We start from the raw sequence: 21,452 nt of genomic DNA on the forward strand, positions 1-21,452 counted from the left end.
CAGCTCTCTTTAGAGTGAAAAATCCCTTGTTTTTATAAGCCCTGGGATGTTCCATACTGTGCTTGTTTCTCTTTTAACATGGAGTCGGTGCAACTGAAAAATGCCAACCTCCCTGGGATTAAAGTGGCATTTGGAACATGGGTCTGTCCCCTCCTGCAGCGGTGGGAGGGGTTTCAGTGCTGGGTTACACTGTGTGGGCAGCACCTGACATGGAAAATCCCCGGCCTCAGCCAGGTGTTGTTTCTTCTGGTGTGTTCTTTATCTCAGTGTGAGGTGTTTGGCCAAGGAACTGATAGGTGTGAAAACACGTGTGAGACAGCAGAAGGTTTACAGAGGACATGTTCAAGCACTGAGTTAATCAACACATTTTCTATTTGAGTTGCAGATCTCCTTGGTTGCTCAAAAAAATAGTTTAAAAGGGTTTAGAGTTTTTTTTGGTGAGGGAGGGAAATGTAAATTTGTCTCGCACACTAAATTATCATGGACAACTCTGTCCTGGAGTATAAATTCGTGTGTTTATAACTCTGCTGTCACTTGGGTTGTTGGTGTTCTTGTGGCTATTGAAATACATTTGGGTTTTACACAGAGAATCAGATGTGAAAGCTCAGCTGGAAGTTCCTGGTGGAGGTGAGTGCAGGCAGGGAGCAGTTGGAGTGGACCTCCCATACTGCTCAGTTTTTCCATTGCAGGATGAATGGGTGTATGAATGAGAACTCACCGAACTGGGTTACGTGATGGGAAATGGCTAACAATGACATGTTAGAATTCAGCTTAAGATGAAAAGATCTGTAGATTTGATTTTGCTTTCTGAAGAAGATAAAACATTTTTTTTTGTCAGCCCTCTTTCATATCTTAACTTCATTATATACTGGAAAACTCCTCCCAGTGGTTCGCTGAATTTTACAAATATTTTCTTCGTGGCCTGGTTTTATCATGCACAGAGAGTTTTAGCCTGTAGCCTGGCAGTGTAATGAGATAGCTGTCAAAACCAGGGTAATGATTCATAGGCTGTCTGTGATGAATATGCCAAGTGCTTGCAGTGTGTGCTAATGTCTAAAAATATTTTGCTTTGCATCCTTATTGGTTTACCAGCTGTGGTTCCAGTAGCATAAATTATGGTATAAGCTTTTTGTTATTGTGAGGATAGTGTCTGGTGCTGTCAATGCTGAACGTGGTTTTTAGTAGTTTTTGAGTAAAATGCAAATGTGTATGAGGCTAAGTATGGAGTGAGGAATATCGGAGTTTTTTTCCTTGAGTGACAATTTGTATTTTGTCAACATTTTTGTTTGGTAAGCCAGGCATTATCACAGAAATTAGAGGGCTGTTATAGTTAGCAAACCATCCATCCTTTATCATCACTGAGCCCAATACGTTAAGTTTGGTGCATATGTATTCCTACTTCAGACTCAGAAAAGAGAAAATTATTTCCCTGCTAAGATGTGGGATTGATTTGTTTACTCATGAGCACACAATTATTTCTATGAAATCAGTAACAGTTCTTGAAATCAGCACACACTGTCACCCATCCGGGGTCACTGGGAAGTGTTTTTCTGTTCTTTATTCATTACTTGAAGAACCTCTAGTGGAATCACCCCCACAGCAAAACACATTTCTGGGTTGCAGTCCTGTAACCTCAAGAAACTCAGTGGCCTGGTTTTCTATCTGCTTTTTCCTCTGACTTCAGTGGGATTCGTACCTACATGGTGACCTTCATTTCAAAAATCGTGGTTTTAAGCAGATGAATTAATAGACAAAATTATTGCTGTGGGGATCTCTTTTCTTCTAACACAATAAAACAAACAAAGGCATTGCTTTGCTAACCCTCAGAAACATTTGAGCTGTTGGGGTGAAAGATGTTATCGCCTGTGACACTGAACTGCACCACACACACCAGACTTGTTCTACAGCTTTCACTGACCTTCCCTTGACTGCCAGGTTCTTCAGAATTGTTTTGAGTCGTTTTGTTACTTAGATTTCTAAAACATTTTATCTAAAGATGTGGTAGATCTAGACTGAGGGGAAGATTCTTATCGGGGACTTAACTAGTATATATAAAGTTAATTTCTTTTTCTATTAAATAATATATTTCTATTCTAGCTTAAAAATGCTGTTTTCTGCTTAGTCACAAATTTTAGGCTGTTATGGATTATTAGCAGTCCCTTTAAAACTTTTGCCAAATTTGAATCCACTGAGAGCTTGAAAATTTGTCTTTTGAATTAAATTATTAAAATTAGTTCTAAAGCCGTCCCCAAGTAATTTCAAAATATTGTAAAGAGTTACCCTTATATTGCTGTTGATGTGGAAGATTGTTGAGTACAGACTGTCAAGGCAGTAGAAGCTCTTACTGAATTCCAAAGAGGGTATGTGTTAAAATAGATGTTGCAGTTTCAGATTAAATTAAAGAAGAACCAAACCAGGTTTTCCTTCCGTCTCATTTTCTTTGTTCACTAAATTAAGTTATTTTTGCTTAGTTGCTTCATCTCCTGACATATTTTTCTCGGAGTCAGTTATCTTCCTAGAAATAAAATTGCAATATGAAATAAAAGTCTCTTAAGAATTTGCATTGCATCACAACAGTTGGGACCTGACCCTTGCAGCGAGGGAGGACAGGCTCTGTGTTAGCAGTTACCATAGAGTCTGTCTCAGGACTGAGATGATGATGTCTTTTTGTGGTGGACAAAGCTCTTACATACTTCACAGAAAAATGAAAACAAATGTGTCTTGTACATACAGATTTTTATGAGTTTTGTAGCTTTTCATTGTGGTACTAATCCCAGGCTTTAATTAATCCATTAATCAGTTAATTACAAAGCTTTGTGTTCAAAATAAAATCTGTTCAATATTTGCAACTTTGATACTTCAGTCTCTAGCCACTGATAAAAGTCCTGAATCAGAAGAGAAACTATTTTTAATTTCTCAGTCTGGGTGAAACACAGAAAGTAATTATTTAAATAATATGTTCAATTTTCTATCTATTGCTTGATGCAATTTGAAAGAATAAAGCCTTGTTTCCATACTATTATACTGACTCCCTGGCCTTCTCCGAGTGACTGCTGTAGATACTGAACAAAATAAATGAGCAATATTGCATAGCAAAATCTACAGAGTCCCTGGGGTTTTTTAAAATTTAGGTTAAATGCCTCACCAGGATCAGTGTGCTACTGAGCTGGGTAATGTCAACTGCATGATATCATGTGCTTTGAAAATGCACTTGAGTGAATGGAAGATTTTTAATAATGGCATTTTTTGTATTTCATCTGTGTTCAAATACAAATTTAGAAGTAAGGGAAGAACTAATGAAATCTGTTCTGTATTCAGTCTTTCCCCCAAAGGAGATGGTATCTTCAACACACAGGGTTGGAGTGACCACATCAATGTGACTTTGATAGCTGAATAGAAGAAAGCCCTTCAGAAGAAGTGAAACTTAAGCACAGAGCTGAGGAGGTGGGGGGAGGGCTTTGAGGAGAACATGAGCAAAGCCGAGTGTTCTACACGGAACCAACGCACGCGTGTGGCAGGACGGCCCTGGCAGAGGAATCCCAGCGTCCCCGTGCTGCTTTCACTGCCAGGGAAACTCCTCGGACAGGGAGCACGACTGGGCCCAGAGCAGTGGTTCCCTGGCTGGGGAGACCGAATGGCTCTTCCAGGGCACTGTTCCCGTGGTGTCTGTGAATGCCGCAAGCCCTTCCCATCCCAGGGAAGTTCACATGTCCCTGTTAACCGTGCCAGACCCCATGGGATGGTAGCTTTCCCCTCCCACACCAAGGGTCCCTCACTGAAAAGCTTAGAAAAAGCTGTTGGGATTTCATGGTCTTGGTCATATCTGAGAATTCTCTGAGAGCTATCTGGAACTGTTTAGGCAACAGTCAGGTGTTCATTTGGTTTTCCACTGAAACTTGCACTAACACTTCTTCAGCTTTGGTTTTGTTTCTCTGTTGTTCAGCTTGTGACTGGAGGGAAGTACAGAAAAGTTTTCCTGCTCTGAGTGCAGTGTGCAGAGGAATCCTTTGTATGCTTCTACTTTATTTGGTCCCAAGTCCTAGGAACTTGCTGAAAAGGCAATAATCTGTAAGACAATACTGGTTACTGATGTTTTGATCAGAGTTTCAGAGCTCACATTGAATTCTTTAATTTCTGTATCCTTGATACCACAATAAATAGATATTCAAATGTTAAATATAAAAGTGTTAAATCTACAATCTACAACAAGTACTGTTCTATACACTATGTATTCCTGATATGTGATACCCAACCATACTCATTGTGGTTATTTTACAGGCAAATTTTTAGTGAAAATGTTACATGTGTTTATTTCTTACTTGGAAGACAGGAAAAGAACATGGTTTATGAAAAATATACTGATTCTGTAAGATAAGAAGATAAAAGATAAGACTTGCACAGAGAATAAGAAGTAGCCTAGAAAAACAATCTTAAGTCTAAGTATATGCAGACGATGTGGTGGATTTGCTGTATGTTTTATTTTAGTTGCAACTAAACTTCAGCACTAGACACACATTCTGGGTGTCAAATTCCCACCTGCATTTTAAAAGAACTTGAATAGTTTTGATTTCCTGTCCTTAACAGTTGTATTTTCTTGCACAACTGTCTCTGTTTCACTCTAGGTGCAGTTTCACTGTGTTCACTAAACTGAGCCTCACAGTGAGATGGTTTTCAGCCCTGAAGGGTTGTTATAATGGAGTGTGGGTAATGTCTTCCCCCTCACTGCAGAATCAGTGAATCTGCCTTGTTAAATAATGATTTAAGAAAGACTGGACATGTGATGATTAATCAACTACACCATCCTAAGATGTTTGGGGAATTTGTGTACACAAAGACCTGGGCGACAAAATTTTCATTAATTACTTTGATACAGTGGCTACAATAGTTTAATAAAAGTAATAATACAGATGACTGAGATCACCTAACTTTACAACAGAGTCCCTCTGGTCTTACACCCAATCAGGTTGTGAGGCTTGAAAGGTACTATGAGTTCAGTTCTGATCAGTAACATCTTGAGGTACATTTTTATGGGGCAATGTGAGAGGAATTGTTATACATTGTCCCTGTTGGAACCAACACTGCAAAGTTTAATCTCAGATGTAAATATTTTATCTAAGTGCAGATGGCTGTGCAGCCTGCATAATTTAACAATGTCAGGTAATGAATATTATATGTTAAGATATTTCTCCCATTTTTTCTGGCTTTCCAGCAATTATTTCTGATCTGTGTTTTGTGTATTGTTGACTTGTACTTTCATTTTTTTCTGCACTGTGTGTTTTACAATTGTTTGCTCCAGCCGATTATGGCTGGAAAGAAGCATGTACAATATTTATAGGTGCAACTTGAGTTGGTTAGTTAGTACTGTGTTATATTATCCTTTTGGCTTTGTGTTTTGCCTGAAAGTATAATGCTTTAGTTGGATTGCACTAAAATGTGTAGTCATTCAAAGGAAGTAATTCCTTGTATTTTAATTTGGCAATTAAGTATTCTGCTTTACAGAACATGACCAGTAATTGCTTTTTACAATAAGTCATTGAAGACACTGTTAATTACGTAAAATGAATGCATTTTCATTTTGTGTGGTAGGTTAAGAACTATATTTAACTGTGAAACTTTGAAACATGGCAGGTGTCATGCAGATGAGCAATGCAGATGCAGCCTGCAAATGAAAAGTTACTCGAGCAAAAACTTGAGCCCTAGGAAATGGAAATGGGTCAGTCTTAGGATGTCTGGGATCATCTTTAGGCAGGAAGAGAAGAACAGACATTAAATTAACATGCTTATTCTGCTGTGTGTGATGGAACACCTTAGACAGCCTCACTGTTCCCACAATAATCACAGAGTTCTGAGTCCTCTCAGAACTTGTTTGTGTGATGCCCTTTTAATAAAATTAATTGTTCTGCAAGGGCCAGGCTCAAAAGCTGCTTGGGTTGGAGGAGGGACAGTGGCACCAAACTGCTCCCCAGGGTCAGAATGAACTGGAATGTGAAATGGAGGTTTGAACCCTGCAGCTAGTTGCTTTCTCAGAGATGTCTGTGCATGTGCTCATGCTTATGGGTCACACTCCTTAAACAGAGTTATTTACTCTGTACTGCAGAAAGGCAATATGGGGAGACATGAGGTATAAAACCACAATTAAGAGATTTAACAGTATGGATCTTCTCGACTCTTTAAACTGCATCTATCCTAAATATTTTGCCCTTGCTCAGAGGCAGCTGACAATGCTTGCAGCTCCATCTGTCTCAGCCACAGTAGAATACTGGTCATTGTTCAGTTGTATTTATCCAAGTTCCACCCAGCTGATGTCTCTTCATTTCCAGGGACTGAACCTGGCAGAATATGTTCTGTGTACCTGGGAGGAGAATGGGTTTGACATTGACATATGGGTTATCTGAGTGCTCTGAAATTCCTTACTCCTCATAATTTACTGCATGGTGTTTTGTCAGTGCTTGCCTGGGTCAGCCCTGTCTCTGGTCTCTCCTAACTCTAGTGCAAGAAGAGTTTGATACCAAATTGAAAATGGAGGTGGAGTTTTAACTCCATATCCCAGTCTGTTTCTAGAGGAACTTAGCACAGTAAGATCTGCAGTGCTGACAACAAACTAAACCAAACCAAAAACCAAAGGGGCAAGAAAATGTGCATTTAAAGTCTGTGCATTTAAAAGAAGGGATGTTCTAGCCCGTGTACTGACAGTTATGAGTAATCTCTGTAGTAAATAATCATATTCATCATATGGGTTTTCCTTTTCCAGAGCACCAGCTCAGTAACTGTGCCAGAAACACTGTTGTTTGTTTCAACCCTGGATGGGAGTTTGCATGCTGTCAGCAAGAGGACAGGAGCAATCAAGTGGACTTTAAAAGAAGGTGAGCAGGACATGTCCTGATGCCCTCTACTCAATAGCAGAAATAACAGTCAAATTAATTGGCAATTCCAGCTGTTGTAGGATCTGGTAAATATGGTAAATACTTTCTTTTCTTTTTAAATTTTGCTCTTGTTCCAGAATTAAGCTACAGTGTTTCTAGAGTCATGTTCATCTTCATAATTTCACTTGTATATATTTTCTAGGTTTATGTGAGGATTTTTTTGTTTGTGAGAATTGCATTTGCCTTTTTTTTTCCCCTGGATGTTTAAGCTGTAGTGTATAATTGGTAGGTATCATGTTTTATGGGAATGAGTGCAATATAAGCAAGCATAGAACAGAATAGATGTGTCAGCTTGTGGAACTGATGGGAAAGGGATTGTGTGATTCTGTCTCTGGAATACCCTGCAGTCTCTGGTGCAGTGCATATTGTGCAAACCTTGGGGCTTTTTCTATAACAGATGTTTAGGAACAGCGCAGTTTTTTAAATAAAAGAACTGCACTTGTGTAAAGGAATTTAACATTGTTCAATGACTGGAAGTGATTTTGTAGTTTTAATTACTGAGCAAAGCTAGCTCTGTCTTGATGAAAAATTTAGTATTTGATGCAAATTTTCTTTAGTGAGATTGAGACTGATTATGTATGGCAGAGGTGATAGTAGCACCTTCACTTCTGGAAATAAATTAGAGGGTCAAATGGAAGGAGTCAGTGGCTTCATCATTCTGTCCTCTGTTTTTAAACCTGTCAGTTTAGTAGGTGAGCTGAAGTGGTGGGAAATGGGTTGTGCATATCTGGTGTCTGCAGTACCAACCAGTTGTTCTTTGTGAAGCCGTTTGTGTCTGAAAGCAGATCTATCAGACAAAAAGTTAACTTTTTAAATGAGCAAAGAAGACTTTTGTAGTCTTCTTAGAGTAGAAGGGGCTAAGCCATGTATTTTCTTGAAGGATCTTGGTTTTCTGCCATCTCCTGTTTAAATTTAGACCCCTCTTTTTCCTGAACAGCCCTGCCTAAAAGCAGGTTAATTTAGTCAGAGGTCAGCTTCCTCATTTAGAGTTGCTGTAGGCTAAGAAACACTTGCTGGTCTCTTTGTCATTCCACTGACACAAACATACCCTGCCTAGTCCTAGTCTAGAAGGGTATCACAACTGGCACTGCTTTGCAGCCACACTTAATAAGTGGCAAGAGGTTTTTTGAAGAAGAAATGAACATGGGTGATAGGAAGTATCTTGATCAGTGTGTTGCTCAAGGAACCTCTCTTGTTTAAAAAAATCTTGTTGCAAAACTCTTGTTGGTTCTGTAGAACTGCCAGACTGGATAATCTAGTTTTATGGGACTTCTTGTTTTCTCTCTGCTGCTAACTTCTGCATCTTACGTACCTGGCAAAACACTTGTTGCTCATTAGTTTATTTCTGTGCAGTAGAGCAACACACAAGGGTCAATGAAAGAAAAATTAGTGGTAGGTATCAGTGTTCCAAGAGGGAACAAGGGCCTGTAAATATAAATTGGTGAATTAATTTGTAATGGGAGGGGGTTTATTTATTTTTGCAAATCTGTGTTTGTTGGTAGTCACCCTGTGGGTGGGAGGCCCAACAGACAAAGACAGTGTTCAAAACAAATAAAAGTTCATTCAACTTTCTGTGCTGAATCCCTGGAGAGATCTAATAGTGCAGAATTCATTATTAATATTAGTGCATAAACATAGCAGTTGGGTACACTCTGTCTGTCAGCAGGCTGGTGCTGTTACAGAGATTACCTGGCAGGAAGCTGCCTGCACTGCAAGCAGTGCTCTGGCAGGTGCCATTTTACCCTGATGGCAGCAGATGAGCCATGTGCTGTAGCTCAGGTGCTTTGAGAAGTTGTGGAAGTCACCTGAAGCACTGCAGTGGCACTCACCAGGAAGGGAACATTTTATTACTGCACTTGAGCAGCAAAGTATTTAACAAAGGGCAATTCAGGTACATTTTATTTTCATTAGGGGAAAAAAACCAAGGCCGTGTTCATTATCAGGCAGTGCTTAAACAAACATGAATATCTTGCCATGTGTGGCTTGTTTTAATTTAGCACTGAAGCTTATCTTAGGTGTGTGGAGTAAATGAGCCAATGATTATCACCACAATAACATGTTTGGGTTTCCTGCCTTCATGGAGTGCTGGCAAGAAAGGCAGTCAGAATACTTGTGCTGCCCATAAAGCAGGCAAAAATAGGTCAGTTAGAAGTAGGACTTTTCCACTGTCAGAAATAACCTGTGCCCCTGCAGTTACGTGATGAAACTGTGGACTTACTTGTTGAGGGTGCTTAAAATCTTCATTTCCTGTTGGTTTCAATGGGTCCTGCTCTCTGGCAGCTCTCAGGATTTTTCAGTGAGCAGGTAGCTGATGCTGCTCCTTTCCTGGGCCTTGGAAAGCTGGCAAATGATTGGAAAGTTTAGAGAAAAACCCATATTCCTCCTCCCCTGCGAGTTCTGAGAGGCACCTTAGCTTGTGCTGTGACCCCACACAAACTGGTGTTGAAGGCACCGTTGGAAAGGCTGTGGCTCACATTTCACATCAGTGGCTCAATGAGGCTCTTGGTGCCACCCTGATCAATACAAGGAGCTGTCAGACCTGAGTGACAGTGGGACAGCCTCCCCTGGGCTCCCACGTTTTCTGCACTTGCCACTAGCAAGATACTTAGTCAGCATCCTAAGTAAGGTTCTTTAGGATTAAACCTCTGTCCCAAAAGTGATGGAAATAAAACAACTTCTGTCATTTCCTACAGCCCTCTTTGAAAGGTACAGAGGTGCAGCACTTTAGATTTGTGTTTACATGCAAGTGGACAGAGAAAGAGATAGACATGAGAACCTGTTGGCAAGGCAGAATCTGGAACAAGCTTTCCTCCTTTATTGTAAAGTTCTGATTTCAGTGTGAGCTTTGTGTGATTTTAAAAGTGTGCTGTTCCCTCACATCTTTGTAAAACTCACTTTATATGTCTCTGTTAACTCAAGAGCTTGGTTTATTGAACACAATATTGAATTTGAGATGCTAAGGCTGCAGTGTTTCAAACTGTACTCTTGGGTAGGCTTTTCCTCTCTTCTCTCTGTCCTGTTGTATTGTTCAAAGGGATCTCTTTTATCTTTTTTTTTCATTCACCAACTCCTTACAAGCTTTCATTTAAGAAATAATTCAAAGTATTTTGCCAGGAATATATTTAATATGTGCAGGTTTGGATCCTCATTTAGAGCCAGTAGAAATTTTGTTATGATCTTCAGTTCTCTGTAGCAGTCAAAAAATGATGGCCCACAATCAGTTTAAAAGGTTTTGATTTCTAACACCTCACTCATAACCTGTAGACTTTAGAGGGCTCTTATGATAAGACAAAGGTATAAAGATTGTATCTATTTATGAGGTCCAATATACAGATTTTAAAGGGCAAATCTGAGGTCTGCAGGTCCTGCTTTAGTAACAGTGGGTTTTCCTATGCAAGAAATAATATATTTGTGCATAGTTGTAAATTACTACGGATTGTCAAAACAAAGCAGTTGTAGAACAGTAGTGTTTTCAGCAAATTCCAGAGCATGATTTGTGTCCCTAGCCTCATTTGCTGTCCCTGCAGCAGCAGATGAGGATGGCATGGCTTTAAATTGGCCCGTTAGCCCAAACTCTGTGGTAGGGCCTCAGAGCAGGAAACCGTTTTTTTCCAGCTCATTCCAGTGGGGCAGGGACTTATTCACTGTTTCAATCTCCCACTTCTCCTTTTCAGTCAATGGCTCTAAGGGCACATTGCAGTGATGACAACATGCAACTTTATCTTGTACGTTAAAAATACTCAGAGTTTGGTCAAAGGGCAAATTTATCTCACAATGTATTTATGAAATACAGAGAAAAGTCAAATGCATTATATTTAGTGTATGGGTACAGTTTCATAAAGCTTTTTTACGTATATTTATGCAAAAGTGTGGGTCAGAGCCATCTGAAATGTGTCATAGACTTCTGCCCACTCACTGATATATTCTGGCCATGATGCAACCAAAACTGGATTGGGACATCTGCCTGCTGCAGGTCAAAATGTTCGTTTTGGGGGAGTGGAATAGAGCCAAATAATTTACCAAATTACTGGACAGATATTATGTTAGCAGGTTTCTAATAACTGCTGTAATGCTGTAATGCTAATAACTGCTGTTATGAATAAACTCTTGGAGTTCTATAATCTTTATAAAGTAGGATCAATCTCCTTTTAAAATTTTTCATAAAAAAGTTATTTTACAATTTTTTTGCTAACGGAGGCCGTGTTACCAGTTCAGAAAACTAAATCTGGTGTGTGCTGAATGTAGGATTTTAATGTAGGAATCAGTAATATAATCTTAGTGGAGGTTGCAGGAAAAAAAGTTGGAAACTCATGGAAATATCTATAGAAAACTCAATCTTCTCTCCAGAACTGGAGATATTTACAGGTGTCCTGCTTCCTAACTCACCCCCACCATGCTCCAGAGTTGTTCTGACATCTGTTTTCTTAGTCTAGAAAGTGAAAAAACTTTCTGTAAGACCTTGGAAAAATTTGGCTTTTCTCTGTTACATGGATGGAAGCTTGAGGGAGAGGGAGATGTATTTTTCAGTTTTATCACATTTTCTGTCCAAATTTCCAGTAAAAAATAATTGCTGCTTTATTTAGTGGTTGTCACCACTGCTGTTGGTATTGGAACAGATCAGGCCTTTTAGAGGGACTTACCCAATTACAGGGAGCTGCAGTCCAGGGAATTTTGAAAGCAGAGTGACGTGGTTCAGTCCCAGCATGTCAACACTTGGGTGGGGAGCAGCTGGAGAGGAGAGGAGGCCTCCGTGCTCTGACTTTTGCAAGACCTTTTTCTGTTTGACCCCTTGTGGAGTAAAAGGTGAATTCAGTCACAAGAGGGCTCCCTGTTTTACTGGTCTGTGTTCAAGCATATCAAAAGTATTGTAAGACCTGGCACCAATTAATTGAATTTAAGATTCTCTTTTTATCTCAGAGCAAGTTCTTATTTCACAACAAACTTTGAAATAGAGGTTGGGACAGGCCCCAAACCACATGAAAGTGAATGTGAAGAGTTTATTGTCTGTCTTCAAAGGATCTCTGCAGAGCTACAACTTGAGTTCAAGATCATGAAAGTGTTAAGAAAATGAGAAAATTTACTTCACCTCAGTAACTAAAAATGTAGAGAAATGGCTTTCCACGGTCTGTCTGTCCAGGTGGATGGTGACAGTAGTGACAAAGAATTCCTTTCACTTTAGGAAACTAACTCCGCTATGAAGAGCCTCGTGTGTGGAAATGAATCAGAAATCCATCAATGCTTTCTAACAGTTCATACAAAACACTTGAGTGTGCAGGAAGCCATCAGAATAATCAGTTTTGGTTCATGTGCCACTAAGTACTAAAAAAATTCCTGCTGCTTTGTCATAACTTCTTAATCTGTTCTATCTACCACTTTTTTATCTTTGCTCATAAATTGAGTTTCAGTTGCTAAGAAATCAAGTAAAAACAGGATTTTTTTCATTTCTGATGAGGTGCATGATGTTGAAGACATAGTACTAAAGAGAAGTTCAAGGACTTTCCTGACAATGATGTTTCTGTACACACTGAACAGCTTGGGATTTGCCATAAGACTCATTCAGGTCATGATAGGCAGGAGAGCTTCAGAAAAACACTGCAAAACACAGAGATATTCATGAGACTTCTGCCGTTGTCTGTTAAAGTGTAGGAGACATGTACTGATTAAATTGGAAATTGCTTTAAGTGACTTTTTCCCAACAGCGTTCAGAAATACAAGCTGAGGGGTAAAAGCTCAATGCAAGTAATTTTTGCACATGGATATGTGCATGTGTCCTTTCACTGTTGTGGTACTGTGTTGTCAATAAAACCATACAAAAATTCTCAGATCTTTAGGATAACTGGAGCAGAGGGGAGCACTTTATTTTGGTTGATTAAAATAGAATGCCCAGTCTTAGAAAATTGAGTAAAAACAAGCTATTAACCCAAAAATGCTTTGCTGTATTACCACTCTCCACTGTATTTTCAGGACAGAGAGGGAGGTCTAGGGAAACATTTCTAACCAGGCTCTCCTGCAAATGTCATTGAGGAACCAGGATCAGTTGCTAGAAGATATAACCTACCTTTGAAATTTCTTGTAATTGTTCATGTTTTCCTGAGTGCTGCTTGAAAAAAATCCCTGAAATACTGAGGTGTTGGAGGCAATCCCACTCTGTGTTGCTCTGCTGATGTGTCCTGTCAGTAACAGTGCAGTTAGCAAAGTTGGAGATTGATTCCAATTGTAGTAATTTCATATAACAACTTCACACCACCATTTAATTCAGAGAAGAAACAGTCCTTTTATTAAAATTAAAGGTTTCTGAAGATTATTCTGACAAGAAACTATTTATGTTAGTTAGTCTTATGTTTTGCCCAGGTTGACTAGGAAGTGATTTTATAGAAAATCTGCATTGTTGTACATAAACAATAAATATGCAGTCAGTTGTCACTTCAAAAACAAGTTGTGCAGCTTTGTTACTCCTAGTGATCATTTGAGGGGATTTTTAGCAATAGGACAGAGTTGTCCCAGCTGCTGTTTCACAACAGTCACTGTCATCACAGGTGAGAGTTTATTTTCTTACCAAGTGAGACACTCTCTGTGTAATCAGTTAATCAAGAGACTTACAAAGTTTTTTTTGGCTTTTGCCTTTAACAATGCTTGTAGCATTTGCATTAAATCTTACTTAACTGAGCCAGGTGTTGCTTGTTCTGAGCCATGTGTCACTTCTGATTCATGATGCTGTTTCTTTCACAAAACTGAGTGTTCCCTTCCCATGAAGCATTTGTGATTACAAAACCTCTTGCCTTTGGTCTTTAATGTCTCTCTTCTTTTAAGTAATTTCACACAGACTTAGGGATACCCTGAGACCATAAACTTACTCTCTTCAGCCCAGCAGCTCAGCTCATGTCAATCCACTTTATATGATGGGCAGCAAATGCTTTTTCCTTGCTTTTCCCTAGAGATGGAGAGCTGATGATATAAGTCACCACGTGTTATCTTAGATATTACAAAGATTGTGGAATACTTGAAGAAAACACCAAGAAATAATTAACATATAATCAACAAGGGGAGGGGTGTGGTCCCCCCCAACATATCCTGAAACCAGTTTCTTCACACAGGGGATAGAAATGAATTGCTTGATGTAGTTAATGCAATAAAAGGTCTGACTAAGCAGCATGGTCTGTACAGACAGATACAGAAGATTAGTCACTAATGTCCTATGTTTGAATGTTAATTATTCTTAGGGCCTTTGATGTGTGTTTGGGTTCTCAATGAATTAAATTGAGTTTATTTTGACACATTTAGGAGTGTATCCTGTAAAATTTTTTAGGCTTAAAGAGAAAAAAATTACATGTAGTTATGTTTTGAACAAAGCAGCTCTGGGAGTGCTTACTGTTGTAAGAAGAAATTAATGAAATAAAGATAACTGTTATCCCTCATATCCTGCCTCTGGCATTAAATGTGCTTCTTTGGGTGGCTGCTGCTTTCAGCTGTGTTGCAGCCAGAGATCTCTTTGGGTAGGGGGTTATGTTTTTTTAATCCATGTAAAACCAGGTCATTCTTGCAGGCCATTGCTATCAAACCCAGCAGCTGGTGTGGTGCCATGCCCTGCAGAGTGGCACAGACTCTGTAAGCCCTTGGTACTGAACTCTGAATTTCCTGTTCTTATCTTGCTTAGCTCTGCAGATATCCCAGTACACTCAGGCTGCCCAGAATCTGTGCCAGTTTTCCAGCTAAAGGCTGTCAAAACATCAGAGGTTTTATTCTTATTTCCTTCCTGTTGCATCATGATGTTTGCACAGAGACAGAATTAAAAACAGCGTTTGCATGGTCATGTTTCATCCTCTTACTCAGATTCATTCCAGTGGAGTTTGATTTAACCTGTGATAGTGGAGATACTTAGAGGATTGCATCCTTTTGGCTTCTGAGGTGTTTTCTGCCAGTATACCCATTAATAAGCACATGTTTGTCTTGGAAATTGTAGAGTATGTCTTACCAATCAGGATACTTCTATGGTGTTGGCATCAGGAGTGAAAATCCTGAATTCATAAGCTCTCAGTAATTTTGAGGTATTTAGTGAGCAAAAGACTTCAGAAGACTTTCTCAAGTGCTTTGTTTCCCATTTTATGAACCAAATTCCAGGAACAAGAGGAGGCTGCTGAGAGTTTACTTTCAAACTGTGCATCAGCCTTTCTAAAAGGAGCAAGATGTTGCAGGCCTGACTTAATCCTGCATCTGGTGAGTTCAAGGATTGAATTGCTAGTATTTTGACTTTTTATTTTTATTTTTTTTCTGTGTGTGCAGATCCTGTCCTCCAGGTGCCAATCCATGTGGAAGAGTAAGTCTTGTTTCCATTATCTCCTTTCTTTTTTTGATCATAGAACCATAGACATTAGGGTTTGAGTTTGTCTGGGGGTCTTTGTGTAGTTTGGGTGTAGGGATCCCTTAACCTCTCAAATTTACTTAATTCTGGCAACTCTTTCATTTTGCCATCCTTATGCTCTCTGGTTTTATTTGTTTGGGTTTGCTCTAAATCTGTGTCATTTGAAGAGTTTGTAGGTTTCATTTAAAAGCTTTCACCTGAGTCATTGCCTGCCATATTTGGATCTTCATGAATTCAAATACATTGGTGGTTTTATGTTTTATCAGTGCTGACCACAATTCTTTCCTGCTCTCTGAGAAGCACAGTACATTTTTATCATTTATAATTGCTGCTTAAATCCTAGGCCAGCATTTCTTCCAGACCCAAATGATGGCAGTTTGTACACGCTTGGTGGTAAGAACAGTGAAGGCTTGACTGTAAGTATATTTTAAAATTTTCTCCTAAAAAGTGCCCCAGTCAACCTCAAGCCTTTGCAGAAGGAAAACATATTTTGTTAGGGCAGAATGTTGCCACCTTGTGATTGTCAAGAAGTGATTTCTACTTGAAAATACCAACACCACATCTTGTACCCATATACAACTTTTCTGTAACTCACTAAAATGATAATTACAAATAAAATGTATGTTTTGTTATCCAAATTCTGAATAATCTTAGTGTGATTTGAAGGGAAAGGTACCCAAAATAACACCAATCAGATGTGTCACTCTCCCCAAAAACTTACATTTCTAAAACCATCAGCCAGAAGCAGGATTAATGCATGTTCTGTGCTAACCCCTTTAGAAGCTCTTTATAGGATTTAGTAAGCAAACAAAAATGCTGAACCTTTCAGATTACTCACCAATCCACATAGGCCACAGCTACTGCCTAATGCTTGACTTTGATTTTTAAACTTTGTGGTCATACTCAGATAAAATTTTTGGCTTCCTACAATAATTTTTTCCTCAGCTGCTATGATTTCCCTTAGGAACCCCAGTATTGTTAAATATTTTATTATTTACTGTGTCTGAATTCTCAGCTATTATAATAATAGAAATAACGAATAAAATTATTGTTTGTTTGTTTGTTTGTTTTTCCCCTAGAAACTTCCATTTACTATCCCAGAGCTGGTGCAGGCATCTCCCTGTCGCAGTTCTGATGGGATCCTGTACATGGGTGAGCTCAAATTTTATCTCCTTTAGATTGTAAGATGTTCAGCAACTACAAAATCTAGAGACTGTCAGACAAACTGAAGGAAATAGGCCTTATTTTGGGTATTAATTATGTTTTTTCATAAATCTTTCTGATGACAGAAAGTCTGATTACTACAGAATGCAGTTACTGTGTGATGATTAAAAACCAATTGCTTTTACTGAAGGAGAAAATCTTCACTTTTTCTAAGCAGTGAAATGCCTGTATGGGGATTTTTGGTTTCTTGAGATGCAGTGTCTCAACAAAACATGACTTCTACTTAAAATCTTCTTATGATTATAAATGTCATTGACTGCCTGATAATTAGGATAAAATTAGAAATCCCATTGCACCACAGTTACACATCCTCCATTGTCTGAGGCACAGTCAGTTCATTTATAGTACAAATAATAAATTTATTGCTCACTGTCCTGATTCATTCTAATTACAGATGGATTTGGAGGGAGAAAAGGAGAAGAAAGCACAGTTATTACTTATCACAACAGTCAAATATGTGAAGATCAAAGTGAGCTTAGTATTGGGGATTTTAAATCTCCTGAAGGGCCATGCTCCTTCTGGTTCTCCACTTCATGTCTTGCCAGTAAATGAGAGAAAAATGCTTATTTGAAGCTTCTAAACACGACATACATGTATGAACTTCAAAGAAATTCTTAAGGCCATGGCTCACATAGTCTTGAATGGCATGTATGGATTACAATCCTTTAGCAATTTGAAAGGTGTAGACCTCACTTGATTTTTCCACCTCCTGTCTTTCAACATGAGCACTTCAGTCTCCCTGTCTGAGAGCTCCTGGGATCTACTGCACTCAGAGCTCTGTTAGATTTTATGTGTGAAAAAATCATTCAGCCAATAATACTTACATTTCCAAATATTGTATTTGGGTTTGAGATTTGTGGTCAGTATTTGGGATTGGCCAGTAGTGCTAAATGATGAAACTAAGCCTGACTATGAAAAACTGTTTTATTAAAAATGCTTTATTTGTGCAAAATCCATGAGTCTACTAAATAAAAAGACTGAAAAACTGAATGGAAGTGCAGTTTTTCCAACTGAATGGTAATGTGTCTTCAATTATGATTTCAGGTAAAAAGCAGGATATTTGGTACGTGGTTGACCTCATGACAGGGGAGAAACAGCAGACCTTGACTTCCTCTTTTGCAGAAAGTCTTTGCCCATCAGCATCCCTCCTGTATCTTGGGAGAACAGGTCATATGCTTTTTTTTCCCTGTAGTTTAAAAGAAAATTCTGTTTTTTAAAGTTTAGGCTCATAACAAATGACCCTGTGGTGAGTTCAGGTTTTAAAGTTTATTTCTTGGAAAAACCTCTATGAATTATGATTTTAGACCGTACAGAAGAATTATTAACTTCAGCAGCAGAGAGATAATGTTTTTCAAACTTTAGCAGTAGGTCATTATTCTTTTCGTTGACTAAGTGGCATTTGTAATGTAATTAATGGTGTATTCCAGTACCAGCTGTGAACTGTTTGTTCTGTTACATACAGCTTTTAAAAAACTGTTTAAAGAAGATGGAAATAGAGCAGATCACATCACCAGCACAGTGTGCTAAATAACTGGTAAAGTTAGACCAACACCATGGATGTGCTGACTAGAAACAGGAATAAGTGTTACAGACTTGTTCTTTAACCTCTCTATCAATGTGTTCCTTAAGTGGGATAGTCTTGGGAAAAGGAAATGTTGACAGCAGTGAGTGCTGTGGGGCGTTTGAGGAATGTCTCAGATTTGAGAAGATTGATTCTATTCTCTCATAGTTTTTTTGCTTCACAGACTGTATATTTTTTAACAGAGTACACAATCACAATGTATGACACCAAAAAGAAGGAGCTGCGATGGAATGCCACCTATTTTGATTATGCAGCTACTTTGCCTGATGAAGACATAAAATACAGTAAGAATTTAATTGCTGTCTTCCTCCTGCAGTGGAATTTTGTATATAGGCAAAAATACTCAGATTTTTTTGTGCAGTGCATGTACTTCTGCCCATTTTTATCCATCACATCCTGCTGCAATATCTAAAGCCTGTTAGGTAGCTTCAGGTAAATTGAATCCAGGAGAGTGCAGCTCTTGAAGGTGTGATTCTTTAAAATCAGTGAGAAATGGCAGGAGAGGCAGCAAATCTGAACTGTGGTGCACAGCCTGATTGCAGTGCTCTTGACTGGCAGCTGGACTTGTGTCAGCCCGGTTCTGGCCAAGGCTTTGCTGCTCAGCTGCTGTGCAGTGTAAGGTGTGATGGTGGCTGCAGGCAGAACTGCTCCTGTGCAGGATGATCAGAATCCAGGTAACCTCCACACGTTTGTGCATTGCAGAAATGTCCCACTTTGTGTCCAATGGGGACGGGCTGGTGGTGACCGTGGACAGCGAGTCTGGGGACGTGCTGTGGATCCAGAATTATGCATCCCCCGTGGTGGCCTTTTACATCTGGCAGAGAGAGGGGCTGAGGAAAGTCCTGCACACCAACGTGGGCATCGAGACCCTGCGCTACCTGACCTTCATGTCCGGGGAGGTCGGACACATCACCAAGTGGAAATATCCCTTCCCAAAGGAAACAGAGACCAAGAGCAAACTCACGTGAGCCTGAGATTCTGCTGTTCTCACTGTCCATTTGACAGCTTTGTCATTAAACAGAACAGTTAAAGGTTATGCTACAAGTTGCAACATGGTAAAAAGAATGCATAAAAGCATTTCTAGTTCTCCAGGTGTTCTTTTATATAATATTTGATCTTTTAGTGTGTAGTCAGCGACCAAACCAAAAAAATCTTATAAACTTAGGTCCTAAGTTTTATCAGATGTTCTGTGTTGAATAGTTTCTCACAATGTGGAATTCAATTGGTTTTCCTAACATGATGTCTTTCACACTATAATAATGGTGCTCAGCATTTTGGCAAATGTCAGTTATTGAAAAATGCAGAAATAGGACACGAGTTATGTCAAATGAGCAACAATGCTGTGAATAATGAACTGATAATACTTTCATAATTTAAAAAAAGGCTTCATAGTACAGCATTACTTCAAATAATTTTACAGATCAAGGCTATTCAAGATACAAATACTGATGATTTGGGAAGCTCCTGCATTGGTTCTGCAGGGTTGTGCTGCCCAGGTTTTAGCTGAGATGGTAACACATCCATTTGCCTGCTCTAACAGTGACTGTGTTTCTGCAGCCCAACCCTGTACGTAGGGAAATACTCCACGAGTTTGTACGCCTCACCCTCCATGGTGCACGAGGGAGTCACTGTTGTGGTAAGTGGGGAGCTGCCAGGTGGGAAAGTGCCTTTATGGAATTAGTGCTGTCCTGGGCTTGGAAGAAAGGTTGAAATGGAATCATGCATAAAATTATATTGAATTAAAATAGAAAATAAAACACTGAAGACTGTACATCTACAGAAATTTGAGGATTTTGAGATTTCTATCAAGAAATGCATAGCAAATTAAGTATTTCCTGAAACAATTAACATGCGTGACCGTATTTCTGGAATAATTTCCAATGCTGCAAAGCAGTAACTGCAGCTCTCCAGGAACTGTGCCAGGCAGGCTCAGCAGGAGCAGACCTGAGGTTACTGCTATTGTTGGTGCTTTGTGGTTCATGTTAAAATTGCTGGTTTGTTCATCAAAGTAACTCCTCACAGACAGGAAACTGCATCATAGTTCTGTTTTGCTCGTTGTGGCTGCCAGGTAGGAAATACAGATCCTGCTTAACTTTAGGGGAAAACAAAAAAAAAAAAAAAAAAAAAAAAAAAAAAAAAAAAAAGTAGTAATCTCATCTCCCAGGCAACATATCCCTGAAAAGGTCCAATGTCCAAGGTTGTGGAAGCAGCTGCTAAGGGCATAATGGACATGTTTACTCACAGTAATCTTTGCTTGCCCACCCATTTTGACCTCCAGCTTTTTAATTTAGTTGCCTATTTAAATATTCTAAGGTCAGGGTAACAGTAATTGTAACGCTGATCTCTCTGCAGCCCCGTGGCAGCGCCATTCCCTTGCTGGAGGGTCCAAAAACAGAAGGAGTCACCATTGAGGACAGCGGCGAGTGTGTGATCACACCCAGCACTGATGTGAAGTTTTCGGGCAGGCTGAAGGAAAAGCACAAGCTCAACTACTGGAATGATTGGCTGCTGATAGGTGTGGGAGGCCCTGCCTGGCCATAATTACTGAATTCATCCTCATTTGCATATAAAATAATTGATACATATCCACCTGCCCTCTGTTTTTCTCAGGGTTCCTGCCTTATTCTGTGATGAAGTGTTCCATGTGTGGAAAGTTATTTATTGGTTTTTTGCCCCCTCCCTCAGAGAGGGGTATAGTAATTTATTATTTACTGTAAATATTGGTTTTGGGTCTGTTCGGATTTTTTAATTGTGCATGCTGTTACCTTAATTCTCATCGTATGGATCAGACACTCATGTTTTCTCCAATGGATTAAAACACAGAGGCTGAAGATAATGTTTATGAATTATCAGCCTGTCCTGTGTGTTCCAAGTCCCTGAATTTTGGAATTGACTTTTCGGTGCATTTACAATTTTGTTTCAGAAATGAGGAACTGTCTGAGGTTCAGTTTTAAGTGATGACTGGTGATAACTGATATATGACAGGAACTCTAGGGCAGGGACAGTGTGCAACTTTCAGCTTTTTGAAGTGCCATCTTTCTCTTTCCATGGTCCCTTTCCTTGTAATGCCTTGGGTTTTAGCTTTTCTATTTTTTATATTCCTTGCTGCTTGGTGTATAACTCTGAAACTTCATGTTAGGTGTCAGTAAGTTCTCTTCACAGAGTAGTTAGACAAAACAATCCCTTCCTAGCTAGAGAATTAAAGACAACCAGTACCCAAAAAGCAGAAATGGTGAGGGAAAGGGGGCAAACCAGGGGGCTGAGACTTCATAACCTGGAGCTGTGGTTGGACAATTAACCTCAATATATAGATGAGCCAAAACCTATAAAAGTGTAAAAACTCGTGACTGGAATCCATCTTGGA

General features: G+C 39.3%; 1 protein-coding gene across 1 annotated transcript in view; it reads left to right on the forward strand.

Moving 5' to 3' along the window:
- ERN1 (endoplasmic reticulum to nucleus signaling 1) overlaps positions 1–21,452 on the forward strand; it is a 32,004-nt gene that overhangs the window by 2,335 nt on the left and 8,217 nt on the right. The window contains exons 2-10 of the mRNA XM_014878161.2: positions 6,752–6,863; positions 15,204–15,237; positions 15,626–15,698; positions 16,362–16,434; positions 17,551–17,673; positions 18,271–18,372; positions 18,791–19,052; positions 19,646–19,724; positions 20,441–20,603. Of these exons, the coding sequence (XP_014733647.1) occupies positions 6,752–6,863; positions 15,204–15,237; positions 15,626–15,698; positions 16,362–16,434; positions 17,551–17,673; positions 18,271–18,372; positions 18,791–19,052; positions 19,646–19,724; positions 20,441–20,603 (1,021 nt within the window). The remainder of the gene's footprint in view (positions 1–6,751; positions 6,864–15,203; positions 15,238–15,625; positions 15,699–16,361; positions 16,435–17,550; positions 17,674–18,270; positions 18,373–18,790; positions 19,053–19,645; positions 19,725–20,440; positions 20,604–21,452) is intronic.

Source organism: Sturnus vulgaris, chromosome 20 (assembly GCF_052056855.1).
Source record: "Sturnus vulgaris isolate bStuVul1 chromosome 20, bStuVul1.hap1, whole genome shotgun sequence".
Lineage (NCBI taxonomy): Eukaryota > Metazoa > Chordata > Aves > Passeriformes > Sturnidae > Sturnus > Sturnus vulgaris.